At 42.4% G+C, this 19,962-nt stretch overlaps 1 protein-coding gene across 2 annotated transcripts in view; it reads right to left on the bottom strand.

Annotated features, from left to right (window-relative positions):
• The window catches only part of Lcmt1 (leucine carboxyl methyltransferase 1), a 57,918-nt gene that overhangs the window by 23,107 nt on the left and 14,849 nt on the right, over positions 1–19,962 (bottom strand). For both annotated transcript variants that reach the window (XM_040754941.1, XM_005064450.4), the window contains 4 exons: positions 8,384–8,475; positions 7,195–7,316; positions 3,084–3,160; positions 1,220–1,281 (listed from right to left, as the gene is read on the bottom strand). In XM_040754941.1, coding sequence (XP_040610875.1) covers positions 1,220–1,281; positions 3,084–3,160; positions 7,195–7,221 — 166 coding nt within the window. In that variant the 5' untranslated portion in view covers positions 7,222–7,316; positions 8,384–8,475. The remainder of the gene's footprint in view (positions 1–1,219; positions 1,282–3,083; positions 3,161–7,194; positions 7,317–8,383; positions 8,476–19,962) is intronic.

The raw sequence follows: 19,962 nt of genomic DNA on the forward strand, positions 1-19,962 counted from the left end.
AACACTCACATGGGTGCAAATAGTGACTCAACAGTGCTGGTATTTTTCAAGTAAGCATTTCAAAAGGCAAGCTCATCTGGGCTGAACTCAATCAATCCAACCCACTACTTCTTCAATGAGATTAATTTATTAAAGACTGTAAATGCTCTTTTTAGATAAGAGATTTTCCATATCATTTTGCTTTTGTTTTAAAAGAAAAGGGGAATCCATCACATGTGGATTTCTTGACTGTATACAAGATTAATTTAGTTATTGGCTCACCAATTTGGTAATTTATTGGCACTATACACAGGCCAATGAGTCAATTCTGGGAATACAAGGATGCCCAAGAAGATGTGATCTAAGCTGGGCATGGTGGCATTGCCTGTGAACCCAGCTCTGAGGAGGTATAGGCAAAAGAAACCTAAGTTCTAGGTCAGTTCAAGCTACCAAGCAGGATCCTGAAGAAAAAACAAAAACCAACCAACAATAAACCCCCTGTAATCATGGGACTTATAAGTCAAGAAGAAAGATGAAAAATGAACACATCTGAGCATGGTAATGCTACATGGAGAGTATGTGCAATGGGAAGAGGTTCTACTCCATCCATTTCCACATTGTTGATCAAAGTAATGCGAAGTGCAAGGATGTTTATGACAGATGCTAATGTGACACCAATTAGCCAAGCATGCAGATAACTGTTACAGAAAAGTGAATGGTCACAGCAGATACAGCCAATCTGGATGGGGAAACAAAGGTTGGCAGCCACAAATACTTACGCAGAAATTTAATCAAGACTCCAGTCACAGGGAACATGACCGTGGCACTGCAGCTGTGTAAAATAGGATGTCTGTTTGGGTGCCTGAAGGTGTTGATAACCAGAGAAGGCCACGCTCAGAGCCTAAATGACTATTAAATGCCTTGACCTTCTCTGTCAACCACAACTGAACACAATGGAAAATTTTGGTAGAGATCTTTAAAAAAAAAAAAAAAAACATACACAATCCGGAAGGTTTGCACTGAGAGAATGTGTCATAAACAATTATAAATAGCCAGGGAGGTGGCTAAAGTGGTAAAGGGCTTGACTAGCACATAGAAGGTCCTAGATTTGATCCCCTAGCACAAAAAGAAAACTGTTGAGCAGTAATACATAAGTGAAGAGACTGAAGAGAGGCACCATGACTCAAACAAGCAAATGTGTTGTTATGATCCCTACTGTGCCTCTTGTAAGGTTACTTGCCTATCTGCAGGGTGTCCTCTGGGTGTAACTCCATGATGGGTCTGACCAGAAGCGGCTTGTTTCTATGAGAAGACCGGAAAGAGAAGCAAAGAGTCAATTAACTCATGAATACAATTACTGCCAAAATGCAAGACATCTGTCACAGACTGAGTACACACTGAATACCCTTATCCAAAAAATGCCTGGGACCAGAGACTGTACAGATTTGGAATGTCTATGAGATCTGTAATACTTGCAAGGACTTTACCATTACACTTCCCTAATTGGATGTTGAAAATGTTTCTGATTCTGAAGCATTTTTATTTCATATTTTTGGATGAGGGAAGTTTGGTGTGTTGCTAATGTACTTTAGACGTCTTTCAGTCTACCTACATTGGCCCTGTGTACACAGGAGCAGTTCAGTCAATACAGGCTTCAGGTTAGGTCGGTTCTGCATTGTAACATTTGGCATTCAAATCACACACTGATCACCAAGTATCTGATTTAAAAATAGCAAAAGGAAGGCTAACACAAATTTTCTAAATGTTCCAGTATTTTCCAGCTACCTCCAGTTTCTTTCTTATTCTCAAACAAAATTATATTTTATGATCCTGGCTGTTCTTTGTCTTAGGAGTTCAAAGACTGACTTAAAATCAGTAATATTCATAAAGTAACTCCTGTAATCTGGCAAATGAAAAAGATAAAGAAAAATCAGAGAACCACACAGCTATGCACAAGTAAAACCTGTCTTTTCTTCCCAGAAAGCCATCTTGAGCTTCATCTAGGGCCCATTCATGCCCACCTCACCCAAAGTTCTAATGAGCTCAGCAGAACAACACAGTTGCAAGAGTTGCTAGTCATCATCTTAAAAGTCTTTTAAGTAAAATGTATTTAACATCTAGAAAAGCTGGAAAACTCATCGTACAGACCACAGGAAAGCTTGAAAATACTCCCATGCAAAGAATAAACTGAAAGTTTTAATGTCTATGGAATTTTTAAAAAATATAGGCTTTTTTAAAAATAACTACTATGGGCTGGAGAGCTGGCTCAGAGGTTAAGAGCACTGGCCGTTCGTCCAGAAGTTCTGAGTTCAATTCCCAGCAACCACATGGTGGCTCACAACCATCTATAATGGGATCTGATGCCCTCTTCTGGCCTGCACACAAACATGCAGACAGCTGACTGTATACATAAAAAATAAATGGCTCTTAATAAAAAACTAAAACCTACTTAAAGTGGGGCAGGGGTATAAAAAACAAAAACAAAACAAAGTCCTGAGAGAGGGCTGTTGAGTCAGGTTTGGATCTTAGCTCTACCCACATTAGCCAGGTGACCTTGGGCAAATCAACATCTCTGAGCACAAGGTTCTTCATCTCCAAAAAGGGTTCTGAGCACTCAATTCCCAAGTCACCATGAGGAGTGAGCCACCCAAAAAGAAAAACACAGGCACTCAAGATAGCAAGAGGAAAAGAAAAATGCATCACCTGGAGCTCTGCAAGTCCCTCAGAACAGCCATCACAGCATTTCACACACTCAAGTCAAGATAGAAATTACTTCATCAATTTGGGGCCAGGTAACTATCTATACTCCAAGACAAAGCCCTAATCAAAATAAAAAACAAAAAACAAAACAAAAAAAACCTTCCAAGTATTCAACTATGCTGTACATAGGTCAATCTTCACTATTCAGAGACGTTACATTAATGAGGAAGGAGGGTCACACACGATACACTGACTGCTGAAGATCATACAACACTCAGGACTGATGGTGCCAGGCAGGAACTGAAAGGCAGTCCTCTCCAGGGGGTCTCTCACATTCAGCCCACCACACTATGAGCTGAGTCTCCACCAACTGGCATCCTGTCCCCCAGCAAAGCCACACTTACTTGATGGTGTGCAGCTTTCTTGTGACTATCATTGGAAAGTCGACTTCAAAATATTTATTTGGGAGAAGACCTTCATCCTGGAGAAAACCACACAGAATCATTCCTTAACTCGCATAGTCACTGCATTTGGCAAGCACTGAGTGCCTAACAGCAATGGGGGTACTTAGGGACTTTAAGTCAGAAGACTCATATGATCAGAAGTGTTTTATTTACTTTTATCCACGTGTATGAATGTTTGCTGAGCCTGTATGTATGTCTGCGCAACATGTCCATGCCTGTTGCTGAAGGGCATTAAAAATCCTCTGGAATGAAAAATGTATGTGAACTGCCATGTGGGTGCTGAGAATTGAACCTGGTTTCTCTGCAAAACCAGCAAGTGCTCTTAAGTAGTAAGCCTTCTCTTCAGCCCCAGAAGAATATTTTCAAATTACTATAGTCTCATCAAGAATGTATTTGAGAATATCAAGAACAAGTACAGAAGCTGAGAGATAGTCAGTGAAGTGCTTGTCTTCACAGTGAGGACCGGAGTTTAATTCCCATGTAAAATCCCCGTGCTGGGAAGGCAAAGACAGGAGGACCCCTGGGGTTCCTTGGCCAGACAGTCTGGCCTAATTGTTGAGCTCTAGAAGTCAGTGAGAACCCCTGTCTCAAAGGAGGTGGATGGTGTTCCTAAGGATAATGCAAGGTTGTCCTCTGGCCTCCATGTGTTTGGATACACACACACACACACACACACACACACACACACACAGCACACATATACATGTATTTAAAAATGGATACAAGAAAAACAAAGGTAAATTCTATAGAGCTTGAATTTGAGATGGTGGGGAAGGAGTTGTGAGGTGTCAAAACACAATACATACAGCATTCTTCCAAAAGCACTTGAAACAATTAGAAACCACCAGGAAGTCAATGCAGAATTTGTATTGTCCAACATTTTAGGGATTCATTTAGAATGAAGCAGCTACTAAGAGGAAGCATCACACCCATAGGGTTAGGATCATTTCCTTGATGTTACAACGAAGCCTAATGAAGAGAAGGGCTCAGATCCCAGCTGCACCATTTATCTGAATGGGCCACAGGGTCATCACTTAAAAAGGGAAGACAGGGGCTGGAGAGAGAGCTCAGTGGTTAAGAGCAATAACTTCTTCCAGATCCCAGCTCCATTATTTATCTGAATGTGCCAAGAAGTCATCACTTACAAGGGCTGGTTAAAAGCACAGACTGAGCCGGGAAATGGTGGCCTACGCCTTTAATCCCAGCACTCTGGAGGTAGAGGCAGGCAGATCTCTGTGAGTTTGAGACCACCCTCGTCTACAAGAGCTAGTTTCAGGACTGCCTCCAAAGTCACAGAAAAACCCTGCCTCAAACCACCCCCCACCAAAAAAGCACAAACTGTTCTTGCAGAGGACCCAAGTTTGATTCCCAGCACCCACACAGTACTTCCCAATGACCTATAACTCACAGGATAGTATCCTCTTTCAAGGGCGAGTCCAGGCACTTCCTCTCCTGAGCCACCTAAGCTTCCTTCCCAGTTGCAGGGAAAACAACTGTAGCTAATCATGCTTCAATCACTGATGCTCCAATTCTCTGTGCATCAACACCACAAGCCTGAAGAGCTTCTAGTTAATGAGCTGGTACAAAAGGCCCCAAGTCTGGGCCAGGCTTGCACAGGGAAGCTGGGAAGAGCATCACTCGGATGCAGAGGGAAGCCACCACAGCTGACAATTTCACACACTGCCAAAGTCAATGCTGCTTCCTTCCACAAAGCTAAAGAGACATTAAGAAGGTGAAGTACCCTAAGGGGCTACACCCTTCATCCCTTATTCTTTTTGTGACAGTCCAAGCTTTCCTGTCTATAGGAAACCCTCAACTATACAAGATCACACAGAAAGAGCAAAAAGTCCATACTAATAACTTAACCTCTGTAGACTGAGCCTTTCTAGCTGGAAGGTATAAGACACAGTAAGAGCATGGATAGGCAAAGAATCAGAAGACAGTTTAACATTTTCAGGCCAGATGGTACCTGTTGTAACTAATCAACTGTGTTGTCACCCTAGTCATATGGCTGCTAATTATGAACAATATACAAACAAATGGAAGTGACTGTGTTCCAAAAAAAACTTTATTTACAAAAACAGATGATGGGCCAGACTTAGCCTATAGCTGCTTATAGTTTGCAACTCATGCTCTGGAAGAACAAACGGGGAGCTGGAAAAACAGCTTTGTGATTAAGAGCACTGGCTGCTCTTCCAAAGAATACGGCCATCTATAACTCCAGTTCCAGGGGATCCAACACTCTCTTCTGGCTTCTGTGGACGACAGGCATGCAGGCAAAATACCCATAGGCAAATATGTTAATTCTTAAAAAAGGAACTTTGGACTTTAAAAAAAAAAGTGTTCCAGAGCAACATGATTATCAATAAAAACATGAAATTTTCCACAAAGGGCTTTTAAACTTTCTGCCATTTTCCTTTCTTACTACTGATAGGCAATTTTTCTTCTTAGAAGAGATGAACTTCCGTTCATAAATAAAAATCTCAGGTTTATTAATTATCAAATTATCTACATGAAGGGGTAAGAAAGCAACCCATGTGATCAAGGGATCTCAGGCCCAGTGGAGGGATCTCTCAACAGCAACACCCTTACACAGAATCTGCTCAAGTTCCTTCTACCAACCATGCAACACCACTACAGGGCAAAACAGGCCCAAGGAAAAGATGTCACCAAAAAGGCTTCCCTGAACAAGCCACAGCACTGTGTGTAAACAAGGGCTTGATGAGCTCACTACAATGTGTGCCCCCATTCTAAAGCCACTGGTTGTTGGATCCCGGGAGACACTGTGTCCCAGCCCCTTTTAGTCCATCTGTGAAACTATTCTGAGCTCTCACACTAATGCCAGTTATCTTATCCTAGAGAAGAATGTAGACACAAACAAGAACACCAAGATCATCCTGACCACTGGTTTATCACATAAAACAAAAGCTGGGAGCTTGGATGACCAAAGTCCTTATCAGGTGAACTGACTAGGGACCAAAGATCTAAGCAGGTTGGATTATGTACATACATTCTTATTTATCTTATTCCACACGTACAAGAAACCTGGGAAAGTGTACAGACCCATTACTGCACATGACTGTCGTCACAGAGAAGTCATGAAATCTGCACGAACCTGAAAAAAGAATGTGTAACATAGAGGACACTTCACAGAAAAACCAGGCCACAGAGTCAAGGCAGAACTTCAGCAGCCGCATGTCCCTTCCTTGTGCGTATGATCAGCCTGCCGCTCTACCCCTCAGGGTAGCCAGAGATCCAACCAGAACAACCACAACAGGCTTTACGTCATATCCTGCTCATCCATCTCACAAACCTCTGAATCTTACCCAAAATGACATTACGTGGTCAACAGATCTTAGCTACCATCAAAATTACAAATTCATAGATTTGATCTCAGTGATTCTAGTGGAAAATTTTTCTTCCTGCTATATATCAACACCCAGAAGAACATACAAGAATTTTTAGTATAATCCCATTTGAAATAACAATTAGAAACAATCTAACTTACGGGTCCTGAAAAAAAAAAAAAACCAAAGGGTTGACAGTTATTGTAGGGGTGACTATGGGGCACATCTAGACAGGTAGAATAGGATGAAAAGGTCTGCCATTGAATTACTTTTAATATACTTATTTTTAAAATCTATACACAGATGCACAAATGTTTGCACTATCACTGTGTATGCACATGCAATGTAGAGGCAGAAGACCACCTCAAATATCATTCCTCGCAGGTGCATTCTACTTATCGTTTGAAACAGGATTTCTCAATGGCTTGGAAATCTCCCATGTAAGTTAAGCTAGCAGGTCCAAGAACTTCCAGGGACCCACCTGTCTCTGTCCCCCAACTAACCAGTGCTGGGATTGCAAGTGCCCAGCTTTTTGTATGGACAGGCTATATATAGAATATATACATAAGCTAGGGACTGAACTCAGGTCTCTGTGCTTTACCAGCTAAGACAGCCCCCTCTTTTAATATATTTTTACAATTTTAAACTAGGTAATCAACTTCAAAGAATTAAACTGGAGCAACTGTAGTAGAACCTTTAATTACCTTTAACTTCCAGAAGGTGGTGTCCATCCCAGCCCCAAGGTTGAGAATTTGACAATGACATTCTGTCTTCCGGAGAAAAGCTTTAATAAGCTGACTGACACCATGAACTCTAGCAAAATATCCTTAAAGAGAATTCCAGAGAAATGAGCTGTCAGTTGTTCAGGGACAACACACATTGTCCCTCAAAGCCATCAGAGAGCCATGTGCCACAAGAGTCCCTGGCTCTGCAACAGTCATTAGGAAATCTGCCTCAAGACCACGGGGAAGAATGCCAAGTAAACTAGCATGGCCTTACCTTGGGGACCCATGGTATTGAAATCTCTTTGCACTGCTCACAGAAACTATCTACAAGGATACACCTATAGGAGCTAAGAATCCCCTGACACTCACTCTATATAGATGAATTAAGATCACTGGATCAGTTTTCTCCGGGATAGAAAGAAAACCATATCTCTGCCTCATATCCTTGATGAAATTACTTAAAAGCCCAACAAAAGGCACAAAAGGTTACCCTTACTCAGATAGTTCATAGCAAAAGAACCATGATCATTTTTTTTCTGCTTGGTGTTTTGGTTTTGAGGCAGGACCTTATTGTATAGTCCACATGGCTTTAAACTAACAATTTTCCTAATTTGGCCTTCAGAGCTCTGGAAACATAGGCATGCCATACCATACTTGGCTTATAAAGAGTGTGTGTGCACGAACATACATATTTTTCATTGCTAGGAAGTGAACCCCTAAACTTGTGCATGCTAAGCAAGCACTATATGAATGAGCCATTAATAGATTTTAAACAGGAAAATGTAGTCTCTTATAAATGGGAAAAATTAAACAACAAAATTTCAGTAACACCATTTTTATGATCAGATTGAGATTAAAAGGTTTTATAGATACCAGTAATATTGGTGAGGACTCTGAGAACCTTCCCTGTTCTTTGTAAAGAATACACCCTGCCGGGCGTTGGTGGCACACACCTTTAATCCCAGCACTCGGGAGGCAGAGGCAGGCGGATCTCTGTGAGTTCGAGACCAGCCTGGTCTACAAGAGCAGCCTCCAAAGCCACAGAGAAACCCTGTCTTGAAAGAAAAGAAAAAAAAAAAAGTATACCCTGGAAGGTTCTCTAAGAATGAATTTATAAAATCTCAGGGTTCGTGGTGTTGAGATGGTGGGGAGGCAAATGGCCACTTACCTCTGTTAATTTCAGGAGCCTTCCTCTCTTTAGACTGCCTCACAAGATGCTCGATGTATGGATCATGCCAGTAGCCAATGCTCACCGCAAACCTGGAAGAGTTGAAAAGACAGACAGTGAGTATGGTTCCTAAAAACCACATGGAGAATCCAGAGGGAAATCACCTACTTCAAAAGGCCAATAAATGCACATGGACTGCCTCCCAGCCCTTTTAACCATACCTGCCTAGCATTTTCACGCTCACATGACACTACCCCCAACGTTTCCTACTTCAATCACATCTCACCTCTCTTCTTCATATTGCTAATTCCTTTTCCAGGACCCTAAATAAAAATGACCTCATCTCACCCTTCACAGAGATTTGTGATCATCTGTTCACTAGGTAAACATTATGTTAAGATTGTCAATTGTAACAGAAAGTTCCTAAGTACCACCCTGAGTCTTCATGCCTCCAACTCCATGTTCCTTAATAACTATGTCAAGACTTAAGGGTGGTGTGTACAGTAAATACATCTCCAAGGTACAGTCTGCTCCCAGAAGCAGATGCTACATCTTTTCCTTATAGCTACCAATAAGACTTCTTTTTTGACTTGGGTCTGAGACGGTATCTCTCCTACATATCCTAGCTGGTTTGAGCACCTGCACTCTTCCTGCCTCACCTTCCCAAGGGCTAAGGTTACAGATGTGTGACAACATACTAAGTAACAAGGTTGATTTCTGCCTTGCCAAAGTAGGTGCCGTAGTCTGTAAAAGCCTGTCTCTCACTGGTGTCTGCACATGTGCAGATACCATGAGGAAGCACGTAGAGCGAGGTGTTTAATATTCACAATGCCAGGCCTTGCTACATATGTCTACAGAGTTCAAAGTAAACAGCACACTTACAGTTTGACCACATTGAGTTTACTCAGTCTCTAAACAGTGGGTAAAGCTCAGTGGTAGTGCCAGTCATGGTGGCACACACCTTTAATCACAGCATTTGGGAGGCAGAGGCAGATGGATCTCTGTGATTCTAGGCCAGCCTGATCTATGTAGTGAGTTCCAGGCAAGCCAGAAATACATAATGACATCCTGTCTCAGAATGCAAAAATACAAAATAAAACAGCTCAGTGGAACGGTTCTTGCCTAAGGCGCTACATTTAACCCTAATACTACAAGATAAGTTAATAAAAGTAAAAAATTAAACAGTATGGTTTTCAACAATGTGTGTGACTCATTACTATCAAATTCAAAAACTGTGTAATCTTCATCTTTTAAATATGAAGAAGAGAATAAAATAGGAAATACCACCATGTGTTACACATAGGAGGGATTAAGACTGTTTCCAGAAGTTTAGAAGTGTGTGTTGAATTGCACTGAGCTGTGGGTGGGTAAGTTTTCAGAGGAATCCTGTAGTGCCATCTAGTGGTAAACAGGGAAGGTCTTCTTTCTCAGCGTCCTCACCAATATGGTATCTATTTAGTTGAAGCCAAGAACAGTTCTTTCCAACCCTTGCCACAGGGAATGGAAAGGGAGTGTTCTATACCGAGTTGTTAGATCAGGGCCTCACCATTTGACCAGGCACAACAGCCAACACACAAGGACTTTTTACAACACATGGTAGGTGAAGAAGGAAAAAAGGCTGCTTGCAGGAAGGAAGATGAGCATCAAATTCTAGGATTTACAGGCCATCAATAGGAGATTAACTAAACAAATGGTGTATCCACACAAAGAAATACTTACTGGACTCCAGAGCATGGAACCCATGAGTTTCAGAAGGCTTTTTTAGAAGAAAGTGCCACTGTACTCTCTGAGGTTTTTTCCAAGTGCTGACTCTCACTCTGTGAGTTTGAATATCGGCTCTTTCATGTGACTTGGATCAGAAGGAATCAAAACGTAGTTTCAAGCAGCAATTCAGATCTATGTTCAATGGTCCTTAAACAGTATGCTGAGAAAGGCACTTGGGGGCTACAACTGCCGGGCCATGCCAGCAAATAGCTACGGCACCTACAGGCACAGGTGAAGGCAGCCCTTACTGACGGAGACCATGAGACACACAAAGGATAAACGGTATCTGGCTTCAAAGGGGAAAAGTGCAAAGACCTGCACACCACAGAGTCAAATGGCTGCCTTTCCCATGACAGACACTTAAGCCTGACTATCGAATAAACCTAAAAGGCAAGGATTAACCCTGAACTACCAGAAGCCCATCACAAAGCTCTTAGAGCCTCACAAAATAAATACTCTCATAAACTAGGAAGAAAACACCCCAAAATTCCCAGAAGAAACAAAAATGGATGAAGACATACTTGGGGACAATTCACAAAGAAATGCAAGCAATTAACAAACAAAAAGCTCAGCCTCAATAATAAATTTTAAAATCAAAATAAAAGCTCAAATAGAATACTGTTTCTGTTTTCAAATTGGCAACAAAACTAATTGAGTAGACCTTGGATTTAGAGAAGAAGAAGAGGGTGCCCAAGCATGCTGCCAGGAGGTGACCAGGCACATTTGTGCCACAAGGTGCTGTGCCAACAGGAATACAAAGCACAGAATATATGCATATATAATGAGCCAACAATCCCACTTCAGGATTTTATCCTAAGAAAATAACCAATAGGCACAAAGAATTTTCCATAAGAACACTGACTATGAAAACTCCATATGCAGGATGTCCTGATTTTGTTAAGAACTAATAACCCACAGGTACCAAAGACTGCCCCAATAGACACCAAACACTTACACAATGCTATCAGCAGCAGTTAACCCTGCACCGCCCATGATGCTAAGCACCAACGCTGCTTGCCAGTTCCACTGTGCTCCCCCATGCACAAAAATCCCAGAACACTTCTTTGTAGACCCCAACTTCCTTTTCAAAGAGACAGAGTTCTCATATTTGGAAAGACACTGAACATTGGCCCGGTCTTTATTAATTCACTCTTGCTTCAATTTCCAAACACTCATCCGCTGCCTGCTCAATGCAGGTCTTTAAACCACTCACTTTTTTGTTTTTCATTGCTGACATTCCTTGTACTTTCTTCTAACACACACTGTAATAAAAACTTACTTATTAAAACATAAAATGTCTGTGTCCCACCTCACATTGTTCCCATGGGAAACACCAATCTATTCCTTCAAGAAAGTTTACTCACCACATTCAATTTGTCTGAGTGTCAACTACAACAATGTGTCCTTCATGTGAGAGGTGCAAAATCCCTTCTAACCGGTTCTGGGTAGGGCCCTCCTGATCTTCCAGCCTGAGAATCAAGGTTGGTGCCTCAAGGACCACTTGGTCCCTCCCCAAATGCTTACTACATGCTAGGCATTACAGCAAATACTAACACTCTCTTGAAGGGTGGTACTGCTTTATAGGCAGCAAGTAAGGTGCACATCACAAGCTGTGGCACTTCTTGGAATGTAGAAACCCCCCCCCTCTGTGTGTGTGTGTGTGTGTGTGTGTGTGTGTGTGTGTGTGTGTGTGAATGTTCCTGTGCACACAATAAAGATTGTTCACAGGAGCTATGCATGGCCCTGATTTTCATGTTTATTTATCATGGGCTCGAGTTTTAAACTGAATAAAAAGAAGTGAGCTGAGTACCAGTGTTCATCTCTCTCTGCTGCCTGGCTTTTGTGATGACTGATTCATCTATCTATGCCACTGTTCATTCCACAGTTTTACAGTAAGCTTTATAATTAGTAAGAGTAAGTTCTCCAATTTTGATCTTTTCAAGACAATTTGGATCTTTTTCCCCCAGATCCTTTGTACTTCCGTATGCATTTTAGAATGAACCTGCTATTTCTTCAAAAAAGATGGACAGGATTTTGATTGGGGACTACAATGGCTCCATATCAATCTGAACAGAACAGAAATCTACTTTCTGTTTTATTTTGTCTCTAAGGCAAGGTCCTAGGCTGGCCCTAAACTCACTATGTAGCTAAAAATGACCTTAAACTCCTGATCTTCCTGCCTCCACTTCACACGTTATGATTTCAAGTGTGCACTACCCCATGCCTGACTCAGAAATCTTAGCAACACCCTACCTTCCAATGTGAGAAAGCACATTTCCATTTAAATCTTAATCTCTACCAGCAATATTCTGCAATTGTCTGTGTGGAGAGGTTTCATGTCTCTCATTAGATTTATTCCTATCATATATAGTTTATCTTTTGTCCTATTATGAACGATATTCTAGTATTTTATTTTCTTGTGCATATAAATACACGTGCACACACAACATATTTGCCTGACAAAAGACTCTACCTAGAACATGAGACCTCCAACAAATGAACAAATAGCATCAAGAAAGACAAACAAAAGCTTTGAACACACCAGACAGAAGATGTAGAAATGGCTAAAAAATACATGAAAAAAGTACTTGATGCAATTAGTCACCAGCAAAATAAAATGTAAAACCATAATAACATGCGGTACACATTTACTGGCAATGCCAGAAATCTAGAGACACTGCAGTTCTGGTGCATCGATGGAGGGACATGTAAACACACAAGCCAGGAGGGAAATCAGTGTAGTGGTTAAAAATTAACCCACCCTATGACTGGGTTCGACAATTATACCACATTAGTGATTAGCTGGGTCACCAATACACATCAGTGTGGCAGGAAGGAAAGAAATAAAATGACTTCCCTTTAGAGTCATTTAACCAAGGCCAGATCTAAATTCTCAACTTTGTGCTCCCTTTGTCTCTTGTCCTGTCATCTGTGTATGAGTCTAAATCTGCGCCTATTGAAGGCTGTCTTGTGAATCTGTCCTTGTGTCTGCATGCTTTGTTTATGTGTGTGTGTCTGTCTTGTATGTGACTATGTGTCTGTCCCTTACAAAGACCTTTGTTCTGTACTTCCTGAACAGCACAGAAAGCACCACATGGAGAAGAAATGGTACACTTGACAGAATCTTTAACAAGAGTTCTATAAGGGATTAAGTCACTGGCTCCAAATGATCCCACCTGACCAGATAATAAATACTGTTTATCAATCAGTATCCATGAGTGGATGCTTTCAGCCTTTATAGTAGATCTTAGGCAGCTGCTTCCAACTTCTGTATTTGCTGATTTCAGCTAATGACTCACACACATAACTCTGGGTCTGGGGAAAAGAAGGGTATGCAACTTAAGATCGCAGCTTTGCATTAGCTAAGATTGTAAAAGCTGATTTCGGGGGTTTTTGTTTTGTTTTAAGCTGATTCCGTGGGAATGCAGCACAAGTTGGGTTGATTGTTACATTGCTGTCCTAAAGGCAGGTTAAACAAACAGTTTGAGTACACAGTAGGCTATCAGTCTTTAAGTCTTCAGTGACCTCAAGGTGTATTATTAACAGCTGTGAGATCCAGCGAAAGTTCCTGTTTCTTAGAATGCAAGAGGCATTTTTAGAATATTGAATTGCCACAACTGGACAACTCCGAAACAAGAAAGATCTGCAAGAAATCTGTTCACCAAAACCTATTTACCAAGACGATACAGGACCCACTGAGTGTCCATCAGTGGCTGAATGAACAAATCAGACAAGAGAAACTGGAGCAGATGACTTCTGACCAAAATCAGCCAGGCTCCTGAGCCTGTTTGCTGACTAGGCCTTAGCCATAGGCAATACAGATCTGAACAAACACTATCTATTGCTAACAGCTTAAGGACCCATCTCTAGGATGACCCTAACCCACCTTAGGGTACCTGTCTAATAAAATCTGAGGCTGTTAAATGAAGTTACTGTTTTTCCAGCGGGGCCCTGTCTGTCTCCTAGGAAGAGGGGAGGGAGGAGGGGGATGACACTTCACAAATACCAGTTAGCAAAACCAAGCAGATATGATATGGGCCAACTCTGCCTCCCCAGGGTTGACCCTAGCCCAGCTGAGCCTCTGCATACCTCTTTTTCTCATTCTTCCTTGAAATACTCAACCAGTCAATTATATTGAACCGGAAGCTCGGTTCAGTTCATGCTAGACTAAGTTGGAATGCAGGAGTTTTCCTGATTAAAATCTACTTTATTTATCTGTGTCTGTGTTATCTTTGAAGACATACACATGAATAAAACTCAAAGATTACATTGAATACAAAAACATGCTGGAACAAGACTTTATTTGCAGCACTCTCTAAGTTCGAGGTCAGCCTGATCTATACACTAAGTTCCAGGCCAGCCAGGGCTAAACAGTGGAATCCTATGTCAAAAAAGGAAGAAAGAATGTGTACTACATAATTCATTATAGAATGTTCAAGAATAGTCAAATCTAGGCCTGGGGATAGAGCTCTTGTATCCCTGATGGTGGCATATGCCTTAAATCCAGCACTCGAGAGGCTAAGGCAGGAGCATCTCCGTAAGTCTACATAGAAAGCTCTAGGGCAGTTGGGCAGTAGTGGCACAGGCCTTTAAACCCAGCACTTGGGAGGCAGAGGCAAGCGGATCTCTGTGAGTTCAATGCCAGCCTGCTCTACAAAGCAAGTTCCAGGACTGGCTCCATAGCTACTGAGAAACCCTGTCTGGAAAACCAAAAAGAACAAGGAGGGCTGGAGAGATAATTCAGAGGTTAAGAGCACTGGCTGCTCTTCCAGAGGTCCTGAGTTCAATTCCCAGCAACCACATAGTGGCTCACAACCATCTACAATTAAATCTGGTGTCCTTTTCTGGCATCTAGGCAGAACACTGTATATGTAATAAATTAAATAAATAAATAAACATTGCCTTTAAAAAAAAGAAAAAGGAAAGAAGGGAGGGAGGAAGGAGGGAGGAAGAATGTAAACTCCTATAGCCTCATCTGAGATGATTCTGCAACTTCACCTCCAGACTCTTCCTGGAAAGCACATGGAAAAGTGGTGGTAGCCACAATATGATTTCATTCCTCCTTTCTATTCTTTTTTGTTTGTTTGTTTGTTTGTTTCTCAAGACAGGGTTTCTCTGTATTGTTTTGGAGGCTGTCTTGGAACTCGCTCTGTAGATCAGGCTGGCCTCAAACTCACAGAGATCTGCCTGCCTCTGCCTCCCGAGTGCTAGGACTAAAGGCCTGCACCACCAACGCCTGGCTCCTTTCTATTCTTTAGAAATTTGATGAGTATTACTTTTCTCTGCATATATGTCTGTATATCACAAGCATGCAGTTCCCTTAGAGCCAGAAAAGTGTCAGATCCTCTGGAACAGGAGTTACAGACAGTTGTGAGCTGCCATGTGAGTAGCTGGGAATTGAGCCCAGATCCTCTGGAAGAGAAGCCAGTGCTCTTAACTGTTCAGCTACACAATATGATTTTAATAGCAACACTGGAACCATTTTTTAATACAGGTTAAAAAAAAAAAAGCACCCAAAGTGCAACATACTGTAGACACTGCACAGCTGCTAAAAAGAATGAGGAAAAAGAGAATGAAATGAGAACGCTGTGAAATCACAGGTATAAAAATGCTCACATTAAGGTGTGAAGGGAGAGAGTGCTCGCTGCTGTCCTTTAAAAATTACACTGTTAGCACCTGCAAAGCATTAACAACCTTTCCCATGTAGAAAGGGAACTGACTCCCACAAATTATTCTCTGACTTCTACATGTGCTCCACTGCACCAACACATGTACACACATATACATACAAATATAATTTAAGAAAAAAAAAAAAGAAAAGAGAAGAGAAGGTAGGTTGGGCAAGGCACAAAAGCAGGCTGAGTGAGAAATGCATGCATTCCCAACTGGGGTAGGAAGGTCATAAACCTGAGGTAATCCTGAGCTACAGAGATAAACAAACCAGAAGGAGGAAAGAAGAGATGAAGAAAGGGATGGTAATTTACTTCATTCATGGGCAAGTTTCGAAACTCATTTACCTTCACTCTAGAATGGTCCACTTCTATAATAGTGTATTTTCTCTTGAAATGGAAAGTAAAACATACTTTGAAAATATTTTAGATCAAAATCTCTACCTTGTTCTGTGGAGCACAGCTCTCAAGATTAAATCAGTGCACCAGAAAAGGCTGGGCTAAAGTCCTCAGGTTAAATCTAGCTTTGCCTAGAGGTAACCCTCTAACCTGCTCCCATGTCATGTGGCTCAAAGGTATGCATCCCTGCTCTGGGTTGAGTTTATTATTTTTCCAGGAGATACAAATATTAAGCAATGGATTTCTGAATTATGCCTGAGCTGCTGGCCACAAAGAAAACACACGGAGTGTTAGATAAATAATTAACAAAGGCATAAGGCTACAGGTATGGGGAACAGATGAACTACTGAGAGAATATGTACCGCTCCTCTGATAAGGGCACAGCCATGTCATGAACCTTAATGCCTCAGACCCATGGTACTGGCAAGGTCTTTCCGAGGTCAGGCTGGGAGGAATAGCCCAGCTTCAACCATTGCTTCCTCCTCTGGGGTGACTGCAGCCTGAGACTGTTCTCCTACAAAGATCAGCTAGCTTGACTCCTTCAGCAGTACATAATAAACACACTGAGTGTCTGGACTGCTGGTGTATTTCCACAGTGCATGGCCATCCAACTCCAGCTTTTTTGTACATGTCTATGAGTCTGTCGTTTCTTCTTTCCCCTACCACCCCAATCAGGTCAATCCCAAGGCCATGCAGGTCATGGCATGTGGGTATCAGAGGCATCTGTTTGAGGGAGCCCCATCCCAGCTGAGCTAAACCAAACATCCTGGAATCATCTTAAGAGTCTTCAGTCTCACTCACATCCATCGCCTTCCAAAAGAATCCAGAATGTGATGGATTTGCAGTCCTACCCCACAACCATCCCTGCCCTGAATGCCAGCAGCTCTCGCTTAAGATACTCCTGACAGTAATAGTCTTCATCTCCCTGCCTCCATCCTTGCCCCCCTACAGTCTGTTCTCCTCAGAGAAGCTGTCTGATCCTTTTAAAACCCAAATCAGGCAACTTCATTCTCCAGGTCAAAATCCTCTAATGACTCCTATCTCGTAAGAGAGAGGTTACAGAGGGAATGAAGAGCTGGCTCAGCGGTTAAGAGTACTTGCTGCTCTTACAAGAAGATGCAGGTTTGATTCCCACTAGCCACAACCAGGATCCAGTGTTTTCTTCTACCTTGGCGGGCACCTGGGGTGCATGTGGCACACACACACACACACACACACACACACACACACACACACACACACGCAGAAAAAGCACTCGTATGCATAAAACAGTTAAAAATGTTTAAGTTATGAGACCCTATCATGAGCAGACTCTTCTCCCTCTCGGTCACTCTGTATTGCTGCTTACAAAACAGGTCCAGCAGGCTATGCTGGGGAAGGGGGATGACTCTCTCTGCTGGTATACCATTTCCTCAGATGTCTACAGGGCTTACTCCCTCAGCTTCTGTAAGTGTTTGCTGTAGATGTATCCTCTCAGTGGGACCTTCTCTGGTAACCCCCTCTACAAATCACATCTAGTAGGACAGGTGTGTGGCTCAGTTCCTATCTGGCTTTCTAAGCGCTCCATTTGTTTATTCACTCTGCACTGACTGTTCACTCGTCTAGATCTCCACTTCAATAGATGAAGCAGGCACTCACTGAAGAATTCTGGGTGAGAATGTACACATCTGTAAAATTACATGAAAACAACTCATCTAAAGCAGAAGGACAAGCATGCCCAACGGCTCTGAGGAAGGAGAGCACAGAGGAAGGCAATCAGATGAAGTGATGCTGGGTCACAGTTGGAACAAGCAGGACCCTGACAACTTGGGTACGGCCATTATCAATAGGAAGCAGGACATGATCCAGCTAGTCTTTTACAAACTTCTGGCTTCACTATGACATACATATTACAAGAAAGAATGACAGAGAAAGCCTAGGAGGCACTAGTGCCTTAACTATGATCACACCTGACCTAAGCTTGCACTGAGAAACCAGAAGTGGAGGTGGAAGAAAGGAAATATTTTTGGGAGGACCAATAACAGATGTAGGTAACAGACTGAGTAAGTGGAGGACTTCCAGGACCACGTCTCCCTGTTTTACCTGTGAACTGATGGCCAGAGCCACTGTGCTGAGGTGCGGGCAGCAGAGGAAGAACATGCCAGGGTAATCTTCAGCAGAATGGCATGTGAGGCCACTCTGAGACATCTGAGTAGAGATTTCTAATTAGACAGATGTCCGATGGAAAGTGAGCAAATCATAAGAAGACACAGTGGGTAAAAGTTCACACTGTATGTAAATTTGTACATTGTGGCTGATAGGCATCTGGAAGATTTTCAAGTTGTGATTATAAAAAAAGGCCCTGACCAGCAGGCAGAACAAGGATATGTATTAGAGACTAAGTGAGAGAGGTGAAGAGCTGGGCTGTGCAGAGAATGAAAGCTCCCTTTGTCACTACCCACATCTCGGGAATACCGCTGGACCATATCAGTCCACCCACTCACATCCCTGAGGATAAAGACTACCCTCTGTGGGTAGGCTCGCCATCATCCCTCTGCAGAACCCTCTTCCACTGCCCACCTCTGGCAAGTTCCCCTAATACACTGGTCTGCCTCAGTGTCACTGCTTCTTCTCATACCTGGCAGCCTCTGTGTATGTTGTGAAGATCCATCTCTTTTACTGTGCAAGGAAAGCAGCCTTGACCTCTAGGAACTGGCTGACTAGCATGAGCCAGGCCTTCATCTGAGGGCAGCTGGCTTGACACCCATAGTGAGGCCATGCTGTTTCCCTGCTGGTCATAAACAATCTTTCAGGACACTAACACAAAGCATTGTGCAAGAGTGTTAAATGTTGCAGAATGTGTGCAATACTGAATTCTAAGCACAGATTAAAAACAAGATTACTAGCCGGGCGTTGGTGGAGCAAGCCTTTAATCCCAGCACTCAGGAGGCAGATGCAGGCGAATCTATGTGAGTTGTGAGTTCGAGACCAACCTGGTCTACAGAGTGAGTTCCAGGACAGCCTCCAAAACAATACAGAGAAACCCTGTCTCAAACCATCCCGCAAAAAAAAACAAAAAACAAGATCACTGTCTTAGCTTGTTTACTACTGCTGTGATTTTTTTAAAAAATGACTAAAAACAACTTAGGGAGGAAAGGATTTATTTGGCTTCCATTCCTTGATCATAGTCTATCATGAGTGCAGAAGCCCTGGAGGAACACTGCTTACTGACTTGCTCACCCTGCTTTCTTCTACAACTCAGGACCACTGCCCAGGGGAAGCACTGTCACTTGCCCACAGTGAGCTGGGCCCTCCTACATCAATAGTTAATTCAGAAAATGCCACCACACACTTGCCTATAAACCAATTTCATGAAGACATTTTCTCAACTGAGGTTCCTTCTTACTAGATGATCTGAGCTTGTGTCAAGTTGACAAAAAACTAATCAGTCCAGTCACTATGTGTGTCATCTACAAAAATACCAAGCATCCCTCTCTCCCAGCTAACAAGTGACTGGGTTTCTAGCACAGTTTCAATCTAGACAAACCTTCTAACACACCTGAGTATGCCACCCCAACAGAGCTGCTGGCGTTACCTATTAGCATTTGAACCACCGCAAATCTGTTTTGTGGAGCCTCCTACAAACAACCCAACTGAAGCACACATCCTGAGAAGTACCTTCCCCTCTAACAGAGACTACAACTATTAAACCATCTTCTCTGGCTACAGGTGTGTTCTACAGGACAAAGACTAATGTCACCACAGGAA

The sequence above is a fragment of the Mesocricetus auratus genome, unplaced genomic scaffold, assembly GCF_017639785.1.
Source record: "Mesocricetus auratus isolate SY011 unplaced genomic scaffold, BCM_Maur_2.0 Super-Scaffold_4256, whole genome shotgun sequence".
NCBI lineage: Eukaryota > Metazoa > Chordata > Mammalia > Rodentia > Cricetidae > Mesocricetus > Mesocricetus auratus.